The 14,389-nt window shown below is 45.2% G+C and overlaps 1 protein-coding gene across 6 annotated transcripts in view; it reads right to left on the bottom strand.

Annotated features, from left to right (window-relative positions):
- Positions 1-3,954: 3,954 nt before the first annotated feature.
- Positions 3,955-14,389, bottom strand: part of LOC120955194 (sodium/potassium/calcium exchanger Nckx30C) — a 65,626-nt gene continuing 55,191 nt past the window's right edge. For 5 of the 6 annotated variants that reach the window (XM_040375804.2, XM_040375800.2, XM_040375799.2 and 2 more), the window contains exons 5-8: positions 10,686-10,882; positions 5,374-5,631; positions 5,148-5,284; positions 3,955-5,062 (exon numbers count right to left, since the gene is read on the bottom strand). In XM_040375804.2, coding sequence (XP_040231738.2) covers positions 4,822-5,062; positions 5,148-5,284; positions 5,374-5,631; positions 10,686-10,882 — 833 coding nt within the window. In that variant the 3' untranslated portion in view covers positions 3,955-4,821. The remainder of the gene's footprint in view (positions 5,063-5,147; positions 5,285-5,373; positions 5,632-10,685; positions 10,883-14,389) is intronic. The other variant, XM_040375803.2, reaches the window with a different exon arrangement.

The raw sequence follows: 14,389 nt of genomic DNA, 5'->3' as shown, positions 1-14,389 counted from the left end.
TTCGTTCTCCCTTTACCGAAGCCGTTCCCTTGCATATCCTTCCTATCTTCCCTGCTAACATGCGTGTGTGCGGGAGTTTTGGGGGGCGGGGCTTTTCTGTTTGTTCTTTCTGTTACGCCTCTGCCATTACACACTACCTTAGCCTCTTTCCTTTTATTATTGGTTGGATTAGCTTGCGACCAACAACATTCCCACCACCGAAAATTGCATTCGTGCACTATTTACAGTTTTGTAACCATATGTCAATGCCTACTAATAATTAGCAAATTTGTGTAACGTGAATAACAATTGTTTTTTTTGTTTTTGTTTTCGTTTGTTTGTTTAGTTTTTTGGTTTGCTGTTGCTTTGTCTTATCTTTTTCTTATGTATTATTTCTTTGTTTGGTTTTTGTTCGTTTTCTTTTCTGAGTATGTACTTTTGCTCTGCTTCTCCTTTATTAGAACATTTCTGTCTGTTTCCATGTCTTACTTATACATTCTCAATGTTGCTCTGCTTTGTTCCAATTTTTTTCTTCGTCTTCTTTTTGTATGACTCTTTCTTCGTGTCTTTTGCTACGATTTGTGTTGTGTTGCGGTTCAACAGTTCTTCAGCGAACAATAATCTGCCAATACAGTAGCGTTAGCATTGAGCATTACAACGTAATGGCAACGCGGAACGATAAAACGTGAGCCCTTCCTTGTGCCATGAGCCTGGAGCCCGCGTGAAAGCGCCTCAAGGCCATTGCTTCCGAGGGGCTTTCCCCACCGCACCCAGCGAGTGTTTATGTGTGTTTGTGTGTGTGTGTATGTGTGTGAGTGCAGCACCGTATTGAAGACGTGCTGAATGCTGAAAAACAAAAACGTAACATCAACAACAACAGCATGCACACGTCTCAACAGATATGTACGATTTCTTATTTTGTTTTCTCCTAGTAGCTGGCGTTTTATAAATTGTTCTTTTTGCCACTTTCCTCTTCCACTCTTCGTTCTGCGTCGCTTCCTCTTGCGGGGCATTTGCAATTTGATGCGCAAAAAGGAAAGGTTTAATAGCGTGTCCAGATGAAGAAAGCGCATTGCATTTGCACCAATAACAGCGTCTATAAATAGCCTAGCAATTGACCATCTCTTTGTCGGCGAAACGCAAGCCTAAGTAAGGAACCGGGGGTGGGATTTTGTTAATGTTAGAAAACGTTTGTTCGAACTGTTGAAGCATTTTCGTCAAGAATGGTTAGCTTCGCCTATTATGCACGCGTCGTTTTCCATCTTCCATTGTATTTTTTGTTGCTGTTTTTTGCCTCAAACCGGCCACGAAACATACTCGTAATTCGATGTTAGTTTTGTTTGGTTGTTTGTTTGTCTGTTTGTTTTACTTGTTTTGTGTCAGCCTGCAGCTGCTGCCCATCTTAAGGTGGCATTTGTTTTTTTGTCTGCACAATTGGACAGGTTTTTCGACAGTTATTGCCTCGTGGGGGGAGGGTTGGGGTCTTCCAACCCATCTACTCCCCGCCCTACCCTGCCTTCTAGTTGCATGATTTGTTTAATATAATTTATTTACTACGCCAGCTGTTGCGCCGCTCTCGCTTGGCTGCCTCTTCCTGTTGCTTCTTGTTTTTTTCTTCTAACTCTTCTTCTTCTTCCTCCTCTTCCTCCTCTTTAATAATACAAAATAAAAACAAGAAAACCTTTCAAAAATTTGTTAACATTTCATTTTATTATCTTTGTTTTTCTCCTTTTGTTTTATATTCCGGCGTTCGACCGGTGTCGCGCCCCGGGCTGCGGCTGCGACGATGCGCGTTACTTGCGTTTGGAGGGGGGAGGGGTATCGAGGGATTTATCTTTCGTGTTTGTTATGCTCTTTGCGTGTGGGATGGCGGGTGTACTTAAATCTATCAATTGATGGATGCCCTCTCCTAAAAAGCCTGTTTGGGGTTTGAAGTGTTGATGGTTGATGATGGCTTAGCTGTTAGCTACATCGGAGTTGGTCGTTGATTTGTAGTCGTTCCATGCGGTATCGCTGCTGTAAGATCGCTCCAATTGCTTACTGCTTTGGACATTCTTCTTCCACCAAGCACACACATTTATCCACCATAAGTTATGCTGAAAGTTTGACAGACACCTGTATCAAGACACCTGTCAAACGCCAAAAACCTGAGAGAATGGATTAATAACATTTCCACTATTCATGCCATATGAATGGGCATTGCTCAAAGCACAACTTTGTGACACTCCAGAGATAAATCGCACACACTTGAAACACGTGCTCTTGGGGAAAAACCCATAAAAACACTCTCTTGCAAACTCACACACCGTGCACATTCGTAGTGAAGTAATTACTTTCCGTTTACCTTTGCACCAACCTGATACTGATGAAGCTTGAAGAATTTCTATCTCGTGGTAGTTGCTGTTCGATGAACCGATACCGATAGCTTCTGCCTCTGCTAGCGCCTGATGCATGGGAAGTTCACACGATGATCCTGCTTTGCAGACTTAAACAGATGATACCTAAGCATTCTTTTCCCAGTTCCCCGCGCTCTATTGGAGCTCTCTAGCTGTCGTTCCAAACTATTGAATGTTGAGAATGATATGAGTTGAATGAATTACAATGGCAGTCCTACTGAACAATGGCAACCCTACTAAGTGGCTTCGTAGTGTGTCGAGGATAGGAAAACGCTCAAAGACACGTTACTCGCGGAGTTATTGTTGAGTTACTCTCATTGCAAGAATGTGATAGTGTGTTAGTAGTAGTCAACTTTTGCTAAGGAAAAAATGTTAGCTAGAAGCGCCATTTAAAGAGTGAGTACACAATTTCTCAAGTTTTTTTTGTTCGTTTCCAACTAGTGTTTGGTTCTCTCGGAAAACGTGGGGAAGGATTGTATCTGTCTCGCTGTCCGGGTACCCTACCAAAAACTCAAAGCTAAGGCTTCCGCATACTACTCGCATCTACTCGATAGTTGGGGAGGGGAAAAACGAGATGAATTGTAAGTGTGTATGTGTCTCTGTGAGTGCTTAGAATAGTGGTAATAGTAGTAGTAGTAGTAGTAGTTTGTTGTAGTGGTAGTAGTAGTAGTAGTAAATAGTAGTAGGAAAGGTAGGTAGATTCATAGTCTAAGTGAAATAACAATGCTCTCAATGGCTTACGGGGATTGTTGTTAAACTCTCAATAGTTCGTAGTATAAATGGTTTTCCTCGTACGCATACACTCCCCCGGACAGTGTTGAATATGCGATTGGCGCGAAATGCGCATGACTCGCGCGCCAGCGTGACTACCAACGCAAGGTGCGTATGCGCGAGCGAGCGAGCGAGTGCGTAATGGTTTGGGTTTGCTTGCGTACGTGCATTAAAAGGGTAAAGGGTGTTGATTTGGGATGGATGGGCCCTAGCTCGCTTCTGCCTCGTTCCCTCGTACCCTAGTAGCTTCTAGATCGGTAAATTTCCTAATGAAATGCGTCGCAATGCGTTGCATTTAATGAGTTTGATGAGTTTGTTGTTAAGAAATTGATCGTTGTTAAACGTTGGATTAAAATCTAGAGATGCTGGTTTTGTATTCTTTTTGTTTGTTTGTTTGTTGTTGTTTTGTTTTGCTAAACCGTAGAAAGTGACCTACAGAAAATCGAAGAAGTTAGCTCCGTTGTTTTTAGTTTTGAGTTTTGGTTTCTTTTAGTATGAGTTTTTGTTTGTTAAATTTCAGCGCGCGTTTTCGCTCGTTTGGTTTGTAATTTTACGCCACTTGGTACCAGTTGCGCACTGACCTGACCACCACTGGGGCTACATGATCCCTGCCCCTCTTTCAACTAGTTGGCTGTGTGTGTGTGTGTTTGTGTGTGTTTAGTTTTGGTTATGCATTTTTTGTTTTAGATAAATGTCACTTGAAATACAGGGATTTATCATTCGATCACCCATTTAGATTTGCATCTTCTTCGCTTTTGTTTTCCATTGTTGTGTTTGTTGGTTATAATTTAAAATGCGTTTGTTTGTGTGTATGTGTGTGTTTTTGTATGTGTTTTGTCCTTTTGTTATGTTCCTATGTTCGTTAAATACAACGTTTGTGTTTTTTTGATTCTTATAGATTCGATACTATAGATGCGAATATAGAACAGGAGTTTAAAAGTTTTAAATGAAAGATGTTTGCTTAATAGATTTGGTTTAGATGTTTTTAGTTCTCCTCCTTCCGATGGTTCGATTCGTTTACCTTCGTTTACTTATTACTTTCCCATCGTTCCACGCTATCCTGCTAGATGCTTTTATTTTATTAATTTCATTACGCTTGCTCAGTTTATCTAGTTGTGTGTGCTATGATTTTGATGTTTTGAAAACCCCTTTGCCACAATGCGGTTCGATTAAAAAGGTTGGTTGTTTTGTTTGTTTTGGTTACTTATCTGCTAAGCCTTTTTGTTATGCTGTATCACTGTAGCTTTTACACACACACACCCTCTCTCTCTCCCTCTCTCTCAATCTACACTCTTCTCATTGCCATTGTATGACGATTTTATCGAGCTTAGAGTGTTTGCTTTTAAAGATACTAATCTGTCAGATCTCAATGCGCATACAGAGCAGGAAGTGAAGCGATGCGGCCAAACCTGTGTCGGACAACTCCATCACCACGTGGTTTTGCTTTCTGGTGGTGTCTGTTTTCGTATATATGTGTGTGTATGATTGTGTGTTTGTCTGTTTGTGTGTATGTGTGTGTGTGTGGATCGGATTGTCCCACGCCACCAACATCACCGTATCAGCATTATTATTGTAACGATTGCTTTACGAGCTTGCATACACTAGTTATATGTTTCAGTGGTACCTTCTTTTCCCTCTTCTTGTCTTTTGTGTGCGTGTGTACGAGAACTGGTTTTTAGAATGGACACACTATCACGTCATACTCGAACATAAGCGACACGGCAACGAACGCGAAGTACAGCAAAAACATGGTGAAGCCCAGGCCTTTGTTCATTCGCCAGCGGAAGCAAGCTATCGACATGACGACGAACAGTAACATTAAGAACAGGATCGTGATCGAACACACCATGCCGACGGAGTTCACCTCCACCGGCTGGCCGTAGATCATTCCGTACATGAGCCACGGAATTGGAAGGCTGCGGGAGCAAAAAGATAAAGATAAAGTGAATGTTGGAGTCGCAGAATGTAGCGCGGAGGCACAGCCTTCCCAGCCCAGCTTACCCGACTGTTACGTCGAAGATGTTGCTGCCGACGGAACTGGACACCGCCATATCGCCGAAGCCCTTGCGTGCCACAATCACAGAGGTGATCAGATCAGGAATGGAGGTACCTGCTGCTAAAAATGTCAGTCCCATCACCTGCAAAGTTGAAGCGCGAGAGTGTGAATAATTTTGTGATGGTTCAATTTGGTTGGTGCCGTGACCAGGATCGGCAGGATCGGTCTTACCTCGGGCGGTATTCGCGAGGTTTCGCCGACGACGGTGGCCCACCACACCATCAGATACGAGTAGACGGCGATCCACACGATCGATCCGATGAAGGTGATGGGGAAGAACCGCTTGCCCCTCGGTGTTCTGGTGTCGGGAAGTGTTAGGTACAGGGGAAAGATAATTGGAGCTACTAGTAGGTAGGTTATTCGTTTCCTAGCACCCTTTGGCCACGACATGCTCAGTGCTTCTGGTGGTTCCTCCTCTAATTCGTTACCCTGCAAAACATGAGAAAGGCATGAATGAGTTAGGTGATGGTGGTACCTCTTGCATCTATTAATGTGTATCGTCTCTTGATCTAAATGAGCTCCCGTTTGTGTAAGTGTGTGTGTTTCCCTAGTTTCAGAAGAAAGCGCGCCCCAAACAGCGTGCTTCACCAAGGTCAACCAGCATCTTTATCTATTAACCTTCTTCCAGCTTCCGGAAAGGATGCGCTAAACGTCCGTCTCGGAAGTTTCAAACCCATGCACACACACACACACCTACTCTCTCATATTGCTTCGAGAAGAGACCGAACGTAAAAGCTCGCTATTAAAAATACATCGTTTCTAACACACACACACACACACGCGCACTTACATCGTGGCACACGCACACACCGCGATGTTGCCATCGTAACCCGGGGAAGACAATCGTACGTGTCACTTTGACTGGGAAGCACGCAGCAGTACGTGTGACAGAGTGCGCAATAAACGATTTGACAAGCTCTCCGCTCTCGGGAAAGCTTCCTCTTTAACGGTCTTCCCTCCCCGCTCGGGCGCTGGGAAAGAGCTTTGCCCTTGAAAAAAGTTCGTTCGGTTGACCTTTTTTCCCGGCATTCCCAGAATGGGTGGTGAATAGAAGGGGGGGGGGGGGAGAGAAACGTACGAGCAGAGGGAAACTATGGTGTAACCATGAATTGGGGGATATTTTTGGTGAAACGATTAGTCAGAAAGTTCAAGGACCTGGTGGTGTTTCTGGTCGCTTTCTGGGCTCTGTGTTGTAATCGTGAGAAATTTGAATGATTACAATCAATGAGAAAACAGAGCGTACGAAGCATGGAAATGTAGTTTTTTTTCCTCGGCTGAAAGTCCAACTTTTAAAGGTTATCTTTTCGTTGCTGTGTTATTGGAATACGTTCGCAATTGCATTGAAGACTTAATTGTGTAACTGGTACATTAATGTTTATGTGCCCTGCGCACGTTATTTTGCTCGGAACAGACACCCCCATACACACAACTTCCCCGGTTGAGCGCTCTGCAATTTGCTAGAAATGGGTTAATGGATTTATTTCATGCCCACGTGATTTTTCCACTCTACCACTCGCGTGGCTAGCCTCTCCGCACACATCCTTGAAAGCTTCCCAAGCGATCCAAACAGTATGTAAGCGTGTATCGCCGAACCGAAGACGCCACACTTACATGGGGGCAAACGTCTTCTGCGGAGCAGCAGCGCGTTTGATTATTATTCCGTCAGGGTTCATTTACCCTTTCCCGCGCGGGCTCAACCAACCGGCACTAATGCTGTAACTTTGGATACGCAATACGCACTAAAAACGGGATACGTTCCCGCTCACACAGAGAGCTATGCCTATCCGTTGGCTATCTGGAGCCAAGACATGGAGGATCCAAATTACCATCAATTATTGCCATTCGTAAGCCCTGGGAAGTACCAGGGGCGATGAAGAGTTGGAAGTCTGCCTTATCCCAACAACACTGATACTATAAATGAATTCGTCAATAGGTCAATAAGGATAGAAGGCGCTGAAGTGGTTTTGCGTTTTCATCCTAAGCCGAAAACGTGCCGGTTCGTACATTGCTTCCCATCGCTTATCGCACGCAAACATCAAATGTGTTTGTAGCATTGTTTGGTTTCGGCTTCTAGTGTCCCTTTTTCGAAAGCGCATTACATTTGTCTCAACACAAACGACCCCTCAGATCGAATTTCTCGGGCGGATGGGGAGGGGAAGGCATTCCGGGAGAGTCAATTTACAGGACCCGAAAACCGTTCGCAATGTTTGTGCGATTCGGTATTGTTTTTCGGTGTGTTTTCGATAAGAGACTGTTCGACGGCGAAAGTACGATTTGAGGTTGCCACTGGATGGGAAACCCATTCGGCAGCGCTCTTCTTTGTGTGCTGTGATGCTGTGTCAAACACTCTGCTTTAAGGACTTCAGAGCGGGAAAAAGGAATGGAAAAAACCCCGGAAAGACCATAGCTTGGAATGGAGGCGAGATGGCTCTGCAAACGAGCACTATGATGAGAGAATCATATCAATAATCATCTAACATCGAGCCGCATCTAGATAAACGTTGAGTGACTCTTCTCTTCCGTGTCCGTTGATGGGTTGCCGCTTTATGACAACACACGCTATCACGCTTTTTCGGGCTTGGGAAAATGTTTGGGACACCTCCGTTTGGAACAGCACGACCCAGAATCGAATTTGCATATCGCCATTTTCAAATCTCTCATCACCGTTGGATCCTCAGCCTCAACGGTTTGAGGGGTCCATCAGCTACGTGGACATCAGGCACTCGATTAGCAAATTCGAGCAAGTGAATGGCTGTAACAGTCTGACAGTCTTACATGACTGGTTTCGCTGGCGCTGGCGGTGAAGACAAGCAATGTTTTCTAAATCCCATCGACCGAAGCAAAAACTGATGTTGATGCCTGACAGGGATTGTATTTCAAGTACGGCGAAGAAAAATGAGCTCTACGGGGTATGCAAACAGAGCGAAACAAGGGGAATGAGGGGGGAGCAATGTGGGATGTATTTTTTGTTATCACACTTTCCTCCCCGGGTTCTTCATGTACCCTTCCCTTACCGCATTGTGTGTGTGTTTACGCTAGACAAATGGTCTTCCAAAAACGGACGGAAAGTATTTGCTGCCAAACCGGGCAGACAGACAGCTCACAAATCTTGAAGAAACTTGAAACCCGAAAGTGTTTATGTGTGTGTATGTGTGTGCAGCCATACGGGCACTTGCTTCCCAGCTGAACTCAGAACTGTGTGCTGGAGCTCCTGGAGCTCCTGTGGAAATGTTGGAACCCTGCCAGAAGCGAACAAAGCGCCGCATTTGATTCATGTTGGGTTTGCAGGATTCGGAAGTGGAAGTTGACTCAAATCAATTTGCGGAAAGCGATTGCCCACCCTGCCCGGTTGCGGCACGGCAGGGTGCACTCGAAAGTAAATATCTTTCGCCAAAGCGTTTGCTGCCCGATTCATTTTAGCTCGATTGAATTCGAAGGTGGCATCAAATGGCACAACCGATGACAGGCCTGCTGGCATCGATTGTCGCAAACGTTTGTTTGAATCATACTTGCATGAGCTGCACCCCGGGTGGCACGGCTGGTGGTTGTTGAAGGAGAGGATGGCAATCGTTTGGAATTCTTTAGATGTTCCGGAAGAGGCTTTTCTAGCAATGCGATGCATATAATGAAATATTGAAATAGGCCCAAGTGTAGAGTGCCTTGGGGCTTAGGGAAAGAAACTATTTCCAGCCGATTGTTTGAGAGGAGTACAATAGCGAGCCTTGAGCACAAGCTGCAAATATACTCAGAGCAAACTGGAACAGTAGCGCCCTCTAAGAGAATTCTTAAAGACTTGTGAATCGACTAACAAAGTCGACTTAATTTGACATGAAGTAGTTTTAGTGCCTCTTGAATTGCATGACATGTTTATTAGAAGCATTAAGGAACAAAATTGGAGTTTTCCCTTCCTTTTAATTGTTAAACAGGAATGACGTTTATATGACAGCCGTTAGAATTGCCCTGTACGCTTGGGCACTAGAGCACTCCCGCCTGCCGACCAACTTGGGTTTAAATTAATTTTCAACACATCCATTTCGAATTACGTTCGCTACTTTGCCTAACATTCATTCATATTGAACCCCAAAACGCCTCCGTGTGCAGGTATGCGCTATCCCACACCATCATCATCATCATAATCATCATCATCATCGCTAGCACGTCCATACCTGGAAACTGTTCCTCTTTTTCTGCAGTGGATGCAAAGACAGATCACGGAAGTTTTCCAATCGATCGGTGCGGGAAAACCCCTGCCCCGAAGCCCACGCTTGTGCAAACATTTATTCAAAACTAGACACAGTTTATCCATCTTTCGCGCATAAAATATATCTGCCGGCACGTTAGTCCCGGGTTTTGAAAGCGGTGTTGAACGCCACCTCCCTCTGCCTCTCTCTCTCTCTCACCTCCACTGCATACACTGCCGCCGGTCACCACTCGGTACGGCAAATGGTAAATGGCAAAAATGGGTTTCAATTTCCATGCGCTCACGTTTTGCACAAAACGCCGCATGCAATATTCATCAGGCCGTGCTCCGTCCAACGGCGAGTCGGCAACAGTTGCTTTGCCAGTGCGATGGGGCCAACGGGGCCGCTCCATGCAAACTACCGGAAACCACACCGAAGGCCGTAGCCGCCCCGGAGAGTCGTCAGATAGTTGTCAATCAAAACCAGCTCATTCCGATGGGCAACGAGCCAGCACAGGCACACCGGTACGGTTTCGAGCCGGCCGTTCTCGTAAGCGAAACCTCTTTTCGCATTCGAGCCGGTGACGTCGTCGTCGTTTGCGGTTTTGTGCCGTGACTATAAATAGACGGCATTCCAGCTACTACCGTTTTGTGCCGGACGGGGTATCAACCCGCTCGCTTCTCTTGTAGAGCGGGCCCGTCTGGCAAGTTTCCACCGACCAGCGGGAGATAGAGAGAGAGGGAGAGAGAAGAGAGAAGCAACAGCAGCACAGGAATGCAATGCATTCCCCAGAGTCGGTCAGAGACGGGTTTGAAATTGAAATTGGCCTCAGGACTAATCGAGTTCCGAGCACGGGAAAAAGGGGTTTTGTTTCGCCTTCCATTCCCGTGATGGTCAGCCGGTTTTCCCCATTTTACACCGGTGGGCAGGGAAAAAGGAAGGAAAAGCACACACACTGACTGACGTGTTGTCGTGCTGTGCTGGACGGACCAATTCCGGATTATGCCCGTTTTGTTTTAGTGCTTGCCTGCAGGGCGTACAGGTTCCGCCGTTTCAAAGCGCGGTACAGGATTGGACTGGAAAATTGGACACTGGACTTTCCCAGCTGAGCCGAGTGAAGAACCGGCGATCCCCACTCGCCATGGTAACGTGTGTGGGATACGCTGATTGGTTGTTAATCGATTATAAATTGCGAACATTTTACCCCGACCCAAGCTACAAATGGTTTAATGTTTCTCTCTCTCTGGCCAATTGGCTTTTGTCGCCTGCCCCATTTGGCTGTCGCCATCCGTGAGTACTTACCGAATCAATTGTTGTATCTATATTTCCATTTGGACGATCGCTAGCTAAGGTGGTTTCTTTTAGATTAATTTTAACATGGTTCGCCGCGGACGAGGTCGCTGCGCCCCGCTGCGGCTTGGTGGCGTCCAGCAGCACCTTCAGCGATGCGATCGCGTGCAGCTGCGTCGCCTTTTCATCGACTTTACCTGGAACGGGATCTTTTATTATGTTATTACGTAATGTTAGTATGGTAATTTGCCAATTATGGATTAAATTTCTGCAACAAATTTTGACAGGATCGGTTTTCTTTGTTTCGTTTTTGTTTTTGCTTTATTCTGTGAGTCTGCGGTGGCGATGGCGGCGGCGGCGACGCTACACGAACAGTGTGTGTTGTGTTTGTGACACGGACAGTGTTTTGTAGAGACGGAAATTTTCATAGACAGACAGATAGAGAGAAATAGAGATAGAGGAAGAGACAGAGAGCGAGAGAAACGAAGAAAAAGACACAGAAAGAAACAGAGAAGGAAACAGGACAGAACAGGGCGAGCGATAGCGAGTGGAGAAACAAGCGCTTTTTTGTTTACTGTTTTACGCAATGTCTTTTACATTAAATAAAATACAGTTTAATTCTGGCTTTGCAGTAGCTTTTACACCAGGATGTACATTGAACATGTAACAAGGTATCTCTAACATTAAACATACAATTAACGCTGAACGGAACAACACTACCATCACAGTAACAGCTTTCAACAAATAACAGTTCAATTTTAAACAAAAACTAACATATTTGCCGGTTGTTTTACACTTTTATGTACAGCACTGTACAGCATTCTTGCTAGTGTGGCAGCTGATTTGACCGTCGGTTTTGGCGAGCGACTGTAGCATTAAAATTAAAATTAAATTAAGGAAGCATACACACGAGCTCAGAACAAATTAGACAAACTTTGCGCCACTCCAATATGTCATTATTAGTTTGTGCGCTTGTTCCCCGCGGCTTGCTAAATCATAATGCTGTGTGTGTGTGTTTTTTTTGTTCTGTGTGCTTTTGGAGGTTCCCTTACATCATTTCCGCCACCGTTCGGGTGGAACATTGTGCATAAACACATTGCAAGTTGCGCTCAGCCCGATGGCCCGTTGCAATTAGCGCTTGGAAAAGTTTCCCTCGACACAATTACCCATTTCGGGGCGGTACGGTATGAACGGGCGTTTCTTTTTTTTGTATTAGTTTGGGAGCGTGATGGACGTTAGGAATAGTGAGTGGGCACTCGCACTTTCGCAGTGAGCTTTTGTGTGTGTTGGCCGAGCAGCGAAAAGTTTGTAACGGAAGCCAACGAAAACACATGCGCCCGATACGTGCGTTGCAACGTTACACCGGAAGTGTCCGTGTCGGGTAAAACGGTGGCTCCGGTGTTACGCCAGGCCTTATTTGAATTTTGTAGCTCGAACACGTGAACGGCTTCAGCGCAATCCACCGACCAAGATCACGTATCCTCCATTAGCCAGTGTGGGCCACAAGCAGTAGCTACATAAATGGATCCATTTACATTCTTGCTCGAATGAATAAAAGATGGCGCTTTTCGGTGGGTGCTGGCACCCACCGATGGATGCACTCCGTAGTCGAAAGGGTTAATAAAGGATGAGTTTATGTATTCGATTAAAATAGCAAATTTGTTTAAATATTGTAGAAAAAGCGACATATTCCATTCCATTGCTTGAACAACTGCTGCCAGTTTTGGTGCATTTTTAAAAACCTCAATTAAAAGCTCTTTTCCATCCTGCAGCGCTATCAACGTACGTGAAGTGTATGAAATTTAAAACTGTCATCCCAGTGCATACCATCTGGTCTGCTAGTCTACTTCTGTATGTCCGCTTTGCGTCATACAGTCGAACTGCCATGCCACGTGCCAAACATCCTTCACGCAGCAAAATGGCAGTGACGTGCATATCGGCGCACTTTCGGCGCACAAACAAACTCACACACACACTCTTTGCTCTCCACTGCCAATGCAGAAATGCACTGAAATGTGTGGCGATGGTGAAAGCCGGGTGAACAATGGCTGTGTGCAAATGCTTACACACTCATAACCATTTTGCACAACACCGACCGGCCACCAGTAATGGCCGCTGTCGTTTTGCGCTTTGCCATCGGTTCTTTCGGTTTTTAATGGAACTGTTTACCCAGTGTTCTTGTGTTCGTCACACTTAAGGTTTTTTGTATGTGTGTGTGTGTCTGTGTCGGTGAGCAGCACTAACCGTTTCGAACCGTGTGCACGAATGCACGTCCGGAAGCTTTGCGGGGCTGAGTTGTTGCTTCAGTGATTATTTTAAGTATTTTATGCAACGTTTCCTTCTGCCGTTTCGCGGCATAGATGTAGATCGAGTCGGTTGGTGGCTTGAAAATTGTGGCTTAAGGAAATGGATAGAAACCATTAACCGAGATTACGTGGATGAGTTTCTAGGATAGTTTAGATTTTTTAAGAAGTCGTTTGCTCATGACACTCTTTTTAAAAGTAGTTATTGAAAGAAAAAAAACTCCCCTTTCTAAAAGCGATTAAAGAATCCAAATCTTTTTATAGAAATTGCGTGTCAATAAAGAGCTAATTAACAAAAGCTCCTTCATCAAATTGCCCAACCCAATGCTCCCGCTGTCCATGCTGTCGTGAAGTGACTAATTTTTCGTAACGAATATTAAGTGGCCATCGTCGAGTGGTGCAAACAGCAGCAAAACAAAAAAAAACCTCTACGAAACACAAAAATGTGTACAAATAATGAGTTGGAGGTCAATCAGTGTGCCCGCCCATCGGGGTCCAAACGGGGTCCCGCAAACAAAAGGATTGCCCTGCCCGTTAAATGAGACAATCTGTGCGAAGAAGAGGAAAACACTCCACAGAAGCACTGGACACACACACACACACACCCACACGTGCGGCGGCGAGGACAGTGGCCCCGGGACACAATCGTAACCGCGGTGCGCAAAAGATTAATTGTAGGTTGACATGGCAAGTATTGAATTTTTTATTGCTTCCTCCTGTTTGCGGGTGAATGCAGGTAGTGCCAGACTAGGGAGGGAGGGTGGAGTGGTAGTATGAGCCTCACAAACACAGTAATGAAAGCAAAAGGACACCGGATTTGAGCACCGGGCCATGCCGTGGGAGATGACTTGGCACACAGTGGCGTTTTTGGCGGTTTTTGGCGTAATGTGGTGCCGCCCGTGGAACGACGACGATGGAATCGAATCCACACCAAACCACAGGCCGACAAATTGATCCGATTGTACCCGTCTCGGTGTGTGTGTGTGTGTGTGTGTGTGTGTGTGTGTGTGTGTTGGTGTAATGAAGGGAAAAATATACTAACGAAATATCAATTTTCCTTTGCGCACATTTCACCATTTTGGACATGGAACCATTTTGGAAAAGGAACTCGTTACCGTGGGTATGTGTATCGGTTGCTTTAATTTGCATTAAACATTTAACACAGGAGGTCACACACGGGTACAATATGGGCAGGGTTGGCCAAAACAGAATCGAACCCGCTTTTGCAGAGTGGCCATTAATGTTTTATGCCACCGCTTTGCTGAAATAAATCACCGGGAATTGCCGGGAAAAATCAAAATGTGTCAACAATTTGGCGCGTAATTAGCAATTTGCTTGCAATTTTTCGAACCCCTTTGCCGACATATGACGTGGTGGTGGAGACGAAAACACATTAAAATGAGATGATGAATA

Source organism: Anopheles coluzzii, chromosome 3 (genome assembly GCF_943734685.1).
Source record: "Anopheles coluzzii chromosome 3, AcolN3, whole genome shotgun sequence".
Classification (NCBI taxonomy): Eukaryota; Metazoa; Arthropoda; class Insecta; order Diptera; family Culicidae; genus Anopheles; species Anopheles coluzzii.
Note: the sequence above shows the minus strand (reverse complement) of the source record. Positions and strands in the feature narration are given on the sequence as shown.